The sequence below is a fragment of the Leguminivora glycinivorella genome, chromosome 24 (genome assembly GCF_023078275.1).
Source record: "Leguminivora glycinivorella isolate SPB_JAAS2020 chromosome 24, LegGlyc_1.1, whole genome shotgun sequence".
In the NCBI taxonomy this organism is placed as follows: Eukaryota; Metazoa; Arthropoda; class Insecta; order Lepidoptera; family Tortricidae; genus Leguminivora; species Leguminivora glycinivorella.
Window position 1 is genome coordinate 10,744,951 of NC_062994.1, and position 9,847 is coordinate 10,754,797.

Below are 9,847 nucleotides of genomic sequence, written 5' to 3' on the forward strand. Positions count from 1 at the left end.
GTATAAGTAATAATATTTATAAATTAAACGATACTGAATAAGAGCAAGTGTTGGTTATGATATAGGGAAATAGGAATGATTATATAAAAATAATGAAATTGTAAATGTAGGTATTATTTAAGTGTAATATAAAAAAGTCAAACTTTCTTTGACACTAAGAAAATGACTTTGTTATTTTGCACTAAATTATTTATCTATAATAAAGTGAATTTTTATACGTATATTTTATTGTAAGTGAATTAAGAAAAATAAATTCAGCACTTTCAGCGGTAATAACAAAGATGATTTGAGGTCTATTTAAAACATTGACCCGTAATAGCAATAAATTGATAATACAAAGGTAGGTAGGCATAATATTATGATAAAAAACTGTCCTTTTTCTAACCACATAAAGCCTGGAATCCCGCGGCATATCCACACTACGTGATCCACACGAGTGATGACCTCTCAGATGAGTTGAGAGTAGCGTTCGACATGTTACGATCTATTTTCGAGGATCTTTCTCAAGAGTGGCGACCCCGCCTCTATATGTCGAGAGCGCGAGGCACATGCTATATCGACTTAATACGTGAGTAACCCGCTTAAAATATTTTTAAATATGGTTTTGTATCTCTATGAATCTGGTCTTACTTCGGCATGGACCAATGTATGTCGTTTTAATAGAGACATAGTTATAAATCCTCTTTTACACACATCACATGAATATGGTCTTACATCACTATGGAGAAGAGTATGTAGTTTTAAATAAGCCTCAGTTCTAAATCGTTTTTTACACACGTCACACGAATGTGAACGTGTAGCATACAAGTTTTTTTTAAGATTATGAATTTTTAAGATCTCTATGAGTCCGTGCATGTCGATTTAAAACAGCCGTAAACTTAAATCTTTTTTTACATACGTCACACGAATATGGTCTTAGATCACTATGTATCTTTGTATGTTTATTCAAGTCAGAAGTAGTATGAAATCGTTTTTTACAAACATCACAAGAATATGGCCTTGTATCACTGTGTAATAGTATATGTCGTTTTAAATAAACGTGAGTGTTAAAGCGTTTTTTACACACATCACACGAATATGATCTTAAATCGCCATGAATCAGAATATGTAGTTTTAAATAATCCTTAGTACTAAATCGTTTTTTACACACACCACACGAATGTGAAGGTGCTCTATGAGTCAGTGTATGTCGATTTAAAACAGCCTTTAACTTAAATCGCTTTTTACATACGTCACAAGAATGTGGTCTTAGGTCACTATGTATCCTTGTATGACTATTAACTCAGGAAACAGTTTTGAATCGGTTTTTACACACATCACAAGAATATGGCCTTCTATCACTGTGAAACAGTATATGTCGTTTTAAATAAGCGTTAGTTTTAAACCGTTTTTTACACACATCACATGAATATGGTCGTTTGTCACTACATAAACTTGTATGTCTTTTAAAATCAGAAGGAGTTTTAAATCTTTTTTCGCATACGTGGCAAGAATATGAACTTATATTATAATGAACTCTTCTATGTTTATTCAATCGGAATCTACTTCGGAAACGCTCTGCACATATTTCGCAACAGTAAAATTTTTCTCCTATGTTATCGCATTTAGAGTCCTTGGACTTTGACAGTCTTGAGTGTGTTTTGATATGAATTTGTAAAGTATTTTTTTGCTGAAATGTTTCACCGCAAATATCACACTCATACATATGAATCCTAGTATCTGATTCCTTGTTCAGACTAAGGTCTTGTGAACGTCGTGTGGTCGGCATGTGAACATCAATCATGATATGTTTTTTCAAATCCGATTTCAGTGCAAAACTATCTCCACAAAGATCACAAGTAGGTTTCCCATTGTCAACTCTAGTGTGTATATCCTCCGCATCAATTTCCGTATGCGTGTGTTGCGTGTCGTTGGCGGCAAGAGCCTCTTGGTGTCGGAGCCGTTCGAGGCGCACGCGGCAGTCCTGGATCGCGTATTTTCGGCACAAAGCCCGCTCCTGCTCTTGCTGGCACTGACCAGCAAATGCTAAAACATTTTAGACAGTATTAATAATGATAAAATATCACAAACATATTTTTACTGTAATCACATTAGGTACTCTGCAAAACACCTACAATTTTTTCACAGTAAAATAAAGTGTTTCCTCACTTTCCTTCAGTTATATTTTTAATTTAATTATTTTATGTTTCATATCCGTAAATCATTAAGAACAGCTGCAGAAAGTATTCAAACGCACAGCCAATTTATATATGCCATTTTAAAAATGATTACAGGCACAACACAATACAAATTTCTATCATTTTTAGGGTTCCGTAGTCAACTAAGGAACCCTTATAGTTTCGCCATGTCTGTCTGTCCGTCCGTCCGTCCGTCCGTCCGTCCGCGGATAATCTCAGTAATCGTTTGCACTAGAAAGCTGAAATTTGGTACCAATATGTATATCAATCACGCCAAGAAAGTGCAAAAATAAAAAATGGAAAAAAATGTTTTCTTAGGGTACCCCCTACATGTAAAGTGGGGGCTGATATCTTTTTTCATTCCAACCCCAACGTGTGATATATTGTTGGATAGGTATTTAAAAATGAGTAAGAGTTTACTAAGATCGTTTTTTGAAAATATTAATATTTTCGGAAATAATCGCTCCTAGAGGAAAAAAAAGTGCGCCCCCCCCCTCTCACTTTTGAACCATATGTTTAAAAAATATGAAATAAATCACAAAAGTAGAACTTTATAAACACTTTCTAGGAAAATTGTTTTGAACTTGATAGGTTCAGTAGTGTTTGAGAAAAATACGGAAAACTACGGAACCCTACACTGAGCGTGGCCCGACACGCTCTTGGCCGGTTTTAATTCGGTCATCAACTAAATACACTGACTAGTGCTAGTTGTGACCAGTGCTAGTTTTCTTGGGATTAAAATAGACTCTCACTTAAATTGGAAGACTCATATTGAACATATAAATAATAAGATATCCAGTAGTTGCTATGCCTTATCTCTACTTGCTCAAACATGTTGAGAAAATATTGTACTAAATGCTTACTATGGAAATGTCTATCCCTTACTTACATGCAGAGTTATCTACTGGGGTAATTCTGTAGATGTACATAAAACATTCAAATTACAGAAAAAATGCTTAAAAACTGTATATTGTATGTACACAGAAGATTCACTTCGTGACGTATTTAAAGAAAAACGTATTTTGACATTAGCAAGTATTTATGTCTTAGATCTATGTATGTTTCTAAAGAGTCAAGCTGCATATTTTGTTAAAAAGTCATCATTAAAAAATAATATAAGAGACCAATACAAATATGACCTATATCTTCCACGGGTTAACAACTCTATGTACAAAAAGAGCACGTTTATTATGGCTATCCGTTTTTTAAACATCTTCCTCTCAATATCAAAGCGCTAGACGGAATTATGTTTTGAATGTAAGCTCAAGAGTTGGCTGATCGAGCAAGTGTTTTATGACACAAAATAATTTTTTGCTAGTTAATAAGACACCTATGTAATGTTAGAATTGTAAGATAATAAGCTTAGTTATAAAATGGGTAGGTTACCTACCATAATTGTACGCCCTAGCAGGCAACTGTTGATACTTCTTGTAATTGATATAAAAAACACCTATGCATGTACACAGTTATACAATAAAATTCTATTCTATTCTATTCACTCACCATTGCCCTGCGCACTGGCTTCCTGTTCCATGCTCGGAGGTCTGTGGATATGATCTATGACATGTTTCACTAAATCTGATTTTACACTGAATCTTTCACCACAAAGATCACATAATGGTTCTTTCTCTTCAGTGTGAAATTCATCTCTAAATGTAAATTTATCAGTATCGGACTCAGTGTCGCTACTAGTTGTGCCTTGTCGCTTAGCTAGCACATCGATGTGTGGGATGTGTTCAAGTGTCACAGAGCAATCTCGAAGTGTACGGCCAATGCGACCTGCACAACAAACATTAAATTAAGGTCAATCTCTGTAGATATGTGCTACATTTAAATCTTTCTTATTTACTCAAGGATTAAACATGTGGCATAATATAAAACTAGTACCAATATAGGGAGTGCATCATTACACAAGAATTCAGAACTTACCATGAACTACTAGAGTGACATCAGGGCGATATGGGCACTCCGCACCCAGCACAAGCTCATCTTTAACATCATGGTCCGTGTACAGGCCGGCCAGCATGGCTGCTTCGCTCACACACTCCTTGTCCAAGCAGGAGGCTGTCTGTGGGATCTGTGGCACCGACTGCATAACCTCATCCTTGACTCTACCGTCACACAAGCCATGTATCACATTGCTCACAATATTTTCAAAGCATGAGGGATTTATTTCGTATTCACTCGTTGTGTGTTGCAAACAATCTTCTATTTCGTCACTGTCTGACTGATGTTCATTCTGTGGTTCTTCTTTGATGTGCACTGCTAAGTAAAACGATTAAGATTAGACTCAGAACAAATTTACTTGGCAACGATTTTAATAGCATATACAAGAGTTAAGTAAACGCCATAATTACAATGAAGATAGTTTTGTAAACATTGCACCGGCGAGGCTGTTAGAATCACTGCCAATGTCGTTAAGCCAAATGCACGCGAGAAACACCCGGACACTCACCTCGCGCCGCGCCGGGCGGCCGCCGCTCGGGCTCCGCTTCTGGCTCAGCAGGCTCCTCCTTCAATCGCACAAACTCAGACACTTCGGTTACAAACTCCATTCTAGTTCCATACAAGTAAATTTTTGATAGTTACACTATGTACCTATTAAGCTAGGAACATACTACGCGGACGTCCGTCGTAAATCGTCCGCGACCGCGACCTATCAGTGTGCACGGAACAAAACATCCAGAGAGCCAGATTTCGATCGGACGTCCGTGCGCTCAAGGCCACGTCCGCGTCCGTCGACCGATAGTTTGCACGGTTATGTGTATTTCCATTGTCCAGATTCCCGTCCGCGGTCGATTTACGACGGACGTCCGCGTAGTGTGTTCCTAGCTTTACGATGATCAAAATAATATTAAGTACTTTATAGAAAACATTAGTGAATTAATAATGTTCACTTGTATAGGTTTTTTCTACATTTACTATCGTATTTTATACAAGATATCAATTTCTATTTACATTTTTCTACAACTACAACATAATCTTAAAGACAAAATGTCAACTTTTAAAAATCGTAACAGACGGGCGTACCTGACGCAGCATTGGTCCGGTCACCACAATATACGATGTGTTCGTCTGTACTGACCTCACATACAAATCCGGTGATGAATTTGTGATTAAGTTAGTTTTTTCGTGATGAGATCAAATAGCTGGACATCATCTCCAAATCTGCATTGATCTTTAACGTAGGTAAATAATATTGGACTGTAACCACAAAATAAATAGTACTTCTAGTACTACTCACGAAATAAAGCAACTTATGGAGAAAAGTCACGAGTACAACCGTCCTTTGTGCATGGCATTCGTAGATTACGAAAAGGCTTTCGACAGTGTCGGACATTGGGTTGTGTTTGACTCTCTCCATCGCTGCTCAGTTGATGCTCGCTATGTGGATGTGCTCCGGGAGCTATACAGCTCGGCAACAATGCAAGTCTGGCTTCATAGACTCAGTGATCCAATATCCATCCGTAGGGGGGTGCGCCAAGGAGATACCATTTCACCCAAACTTTTTACGACGATACTAGAAGACGTCATAAAACGGACGGACCTCCTTCAGACGGTGGCAGAGCGCCTGGACGGTCCTTTCCAGCTTCACTGGGATAGGCTGCATAGGACGTCTAACTGACGGTTTGTGATATTTTAAACTGAAATAATAATTTAATTTAAATAATTTAAGTTGTTCTAAGAATTGTGATATTTTATTTTGATATTATTGTTTAATTTTAGTGTATTATTCGTTTTTGTGTGTCATGTCTCAATTATTTTGTTCTTTGTTGTTTAAATGTATTATGGATTATTAATCTGAAATAAATGAATTATTATTTTCCTTTATTTATTTTGCTTCTTAGGTTAAGATTTTTATAATATTATTGGTATGTATATCAAAATCTTAATTATAGTTGATTCGTTACTGCTAGCGCCATCTATGCTCCCAATGTATAAAACTTATTGAGTATCGTTACTTGTCAAATAAATCAGTCTGTTGCGAATATTCACGGTGTTTTATTAGGTTATGGGTTATGGATTTGGCAACATGTGTCTTCCCAGTACTGTTCCAGCTTCAGAGGAGATCACATACTCGGAGGCTCTCGAGGGGCCAGAGAAGGAGCAGTGGAGACGCGCCATATCTGACGAACTGCAGTCGTTCGAGGACAATGATGCGTGGGAGCTTGTCAAGAACCCCGGTAATGTGTCGGTAGTGAAGTGTCGGTGGGTCTTTAATAAAAAAAGTGATGTGGACAATAATGTGCGTTATCGTGCGAGGCTCGTGGCCAAAGGCTTTACGCAAAAGCCTGGTGTTGACTATACAGACACTTTTTCTCCTGTTGTGCGTCATTCAACTTTGAGATTGTTATTTGCTCTTAGTGTAAAGTTAGGAATGAGTATAACGCATTTAGATGTTACTACAGCTTTCTTAAATGGTTTTCTCAAAGAAAACATATACATGTCAATTCCTGAAGGTTTTGCAAACAAAAGTGGGGGAAAAGTGTTAAAACTTAAGAGAGCTATTTACGGGTTAAAGCAGTCTTCTCTAGCCTGGTATGAGAGGGTTAAAGACTGTCTTTGTAAATTGGGCTTTAAAAACAGTCAGTATGAACCGTGTTTGTTTGCAAAAACTACTGGGAAAGTTAAGATAATTGTCGGGCTCTATGTAGATGATTTTCTGATTTTTTCAAACAGTGATAGTGAGACTGAAAAATTGAAAAATGTATTAAGTTCACAGTTTAAGTTAAAGGACCTAGGCCCTGTAAGACAGTATCTTGGCATGAGAATAAATTTAAATAAAAATAAAGATGTAATAACTGTAGATCAAGAACATTATATTGAACAGTTAGTATGTAAATTTCAGATGTCAGAATGTAAACTGCAAACTACTCCTATTGAGCCTAAGTTAAATTTGGAAAAAGCTGAAGGAAGTTTACCTAATGTGCCTTACCAAAAGTTAATAGGAAGTTTGATGTACTTGGCGGTCTTAACAAGGCCAGACATAGCATATGCGGTAAGCTATCTAAGCCAATTTAATCATTGTTATACCAGTGAACATTATAATTATGCAAAACGAATTTTAAGATACTTACAGTGTACAAAAACCTATTGTTTGAAGTACAGTAATAATAATTGTGATTTGCAAGGTTTTGTAGACAGTGACTGGGCAAGTGATGCTATAGACAGGAAGTCTTATACTGGTTTCTGTTTTGTTATGTCTGGATCAGCTGTTTCTTGGCAAAGCAGAAAGCAGAAGACTGTTAGCCTTTCAAGTACAGAATCAGAGTACACAGCTTTGTCAGAAGCTTCTAGAGAAGCTGTTTACTTAAGAAACTTATTACATGAAATTATAGGTGAATATCATGTAATTAATTTAAATTGTGATAATCAGAGTGCTTTGAAATTAGCATCTAGTTGTCAAAGTCATAATAGATCAAAACATATAGATGTACGCTATCACTATATTAGAGATGTTGTTAAGTGTAACTATGTGAATATTAAGTATATACCTACAGAGGAAATGCCTGCTGACGTACTTACCAAAGGTTTGTGTTCTGTTAAACACTACAAGTTCATGAAAATGATTGGTATTGTTCCTTTGTAGATTTATCTCATTTACCCAATTATGTATGGGATTTTTTGTAGTTGAGTTTTTTTTTTGTTTGGATGTGTATCCATGTATAAGAATTTAGCTTATTTTGATAAGTGGGGGTATTGGTATGTATATCAAAATCTTAATTATAGTTGATTCGTTACTGCTAGCGCCATCTATGCTCCCAATGTATAAAACTTATTGAGTACCGTTACTTGTCAAATAAATCAGTCTGTTGCGAATATTCACGGTGTTTTATTAAATATGAATATAAAAGTAAAATACAAAGACACATACAAAACAATATAAAAAACATATAAACACATTATAAAAAACCTAACCTAGGGTGCCGCCAGCAGCTGGGCAGGGCCCAAGCTGCCGGTGGTTAGGGCCGCAGAGAGAGGAACCGTCGGACTATCCGCGCTGTGTCCAGGATCACCGCCTTCTGCATCTGGCCCTTGATCCAGCCACCTAGCGAGAGTCTCTTAAGATGTTGGTCGAGACTCTTCGCTATGAGACCGTTCGCTGAAACGACTATCGGAACAATGATCGTTGATTCAACATCCCACATGGCGGTTATCTCGTGGGCCAAGTCTAGGTACTTACTGGACTTGTCCTTCTCGGCTTTCACGAGATTCTCATCATGGGGGATGGTGATGTCAACGAGCACTGCCCGGCGTTGCGGGCGATCTATTATCACAATGTCAGGCTTATTGGCTACAATAGTCCTGTCAGTGATAATAGATCGATCCCAATAGAGCGTGGCACGACCATTTTCGAGAACTGGCGCAGGTAAGTACTTGTAGTACGGTACTTCGCGGTCCACAAGGCCGTATTGAAGAGCAAGTTGCTGGTGAATAATCCTGGCTACGAGATTATGTCTGTGCAAGTACTCGCCGTTAGCAAGATGAGAACAACCGGAAATGATATGCCTGAGTGACTCTCCGGGACGGCGGCATGCCCGACAAATGTCGACCGTACCGTCCTTCAGGATATATTTCCGGTAGTTGTTCGTCATCATAACTTCGTCCGCAATTGCACAGGCAAAACCCTCGGTTTCTCCGAAGAGGTCCCCAAATCGTAACCAGTTCACCGATGCGAGCAGGTCTACATCGGGTCCCGTGAGGGCCTTGTAGAAACGCCCGTGTAGCTGCTTGCTCTCCCATACCGCCTTGCGGTCCGCAGTACTTAGTACCACAGGTTTGCGCCAGTTCTCTTTCGCCAAGGAGAGCGGCGTGAGGTTTCCGTCAACTGCCACCACATCACGATGCATCCCACACTCGTTGTTAAGGAAGTAATTCCTGAGATTGTACACCTCACGGTTGTGGAGATCTTTGGCGTTTAGGAAGCCTCGACCTCCGCATTTCCGTGGGATGTACAATCTCATAACAGACGAGCGCGGGTGTAACATACGATGTGTGGTAAGCAGTGAACGGACCCTCCGATCCAGGGCGTCCAGCTCAGTCTGGGTCCACCGTAGTATGCCAAAGGAGTATGTGAGTAGAGGCATTACCCAGGCGTTAAAGGCGCGCACTTTGTTGCCTCCTGACAAAAGACTGTTAAGGACTTTTGTCAGCCGACTGAAAAAGCGCTCCTTCACCGACCGTCTAATGCCAACATCCTCAATACCCAACGACTGTGACATACCAAGGTACTTATAGGTTTCTGATTCAGAGATAGATCTGAACGACGTCGTCTCAGAAAGTTGTAAATTTTCTGAATTTACAACCTCCCCCCGCTGTACATGCATGACCGCACACTTATCGACACCAAACTCCATTCTGATGGCGGTACTGAAAACTTCTGTGGTTTTCAATAGCACCATCAGGTCTTGGGCGTTCGGTGCAAATAGTTTGAGATCGTCCATGTACAGAAGGTGAGAGATGACTTCACCCTCTCTCCGAAGCCGGCAACCTAGCCCAGAATCCTTCAGCAGCGTGCTGAGGGGATTCAGAGCTAGGCAGAACCATAATGGACTCAAACTGTCACCCTGGAATATTCCTCGCTCAATCCTTATGAAGTCCTGCGGGCCAGGGGGGCCATCCCTGCCTCCTGTTTGACGAAGGACTGTGGTCCACTGCCTCATACATGC

General features: G+C 39.0%; 1 protein-coding gene across 1 annotated transcript; it reads right to left on the minus strand.

Moving 5' to 3' along the window:
- Positions 1 to 853: 853 nt before the first annotated feature.
- Positions 854 to 4,287, minus strand: LOC125238611 (zinc finger protein 271-like). The gene is made up of 3 exons (XM_048145967.1): positions 4,107 to 4,287; positions 3,681 to 3,956; positions 854 to 2,025 (listed from the first exon to the last, which is right to left on the minus strand). Exons 1-3 carry the CDS (start codon positions 4,270 to 4,272, stop codon positions 1,283 to 1,285), a joined length of 1,185 nt encoding a protein of 394 aa, XP_048001924.1. The 5' UTR covers positions 4,273 to 4,287; the 3' UTR covers positions 854 to 1,282.
- Positions 4,288 to 9,847: the final 5,560 nt, after the last annotated feature.

Excerpts from the sequence above, each read along its gene's own strand:
- LOC125238611 (XM_048145967.1), bottom strand. The coding sequence starts at position 4,272 with ATGCAGTCGGTGCCACAGATCCCACAGACAGCCTCCTGCTTGGACAAG. Across the intron at positions 3,957-4,106 it reads TGTCACTCTAGTAGTTCATG|GTCGCATTGGCCGTACACTT; the intron begins GTAAGTTCTGAA and ends TTTGTTGTGCAG. Across the intron at positions 2,026-3,680 it reads AGCCAGTGCGCAGGGCAATG|CATTTGCTGGTCAGTGCCAG; the intron begins GTGAGTGAATAG and ends AAAATGTTTTAG.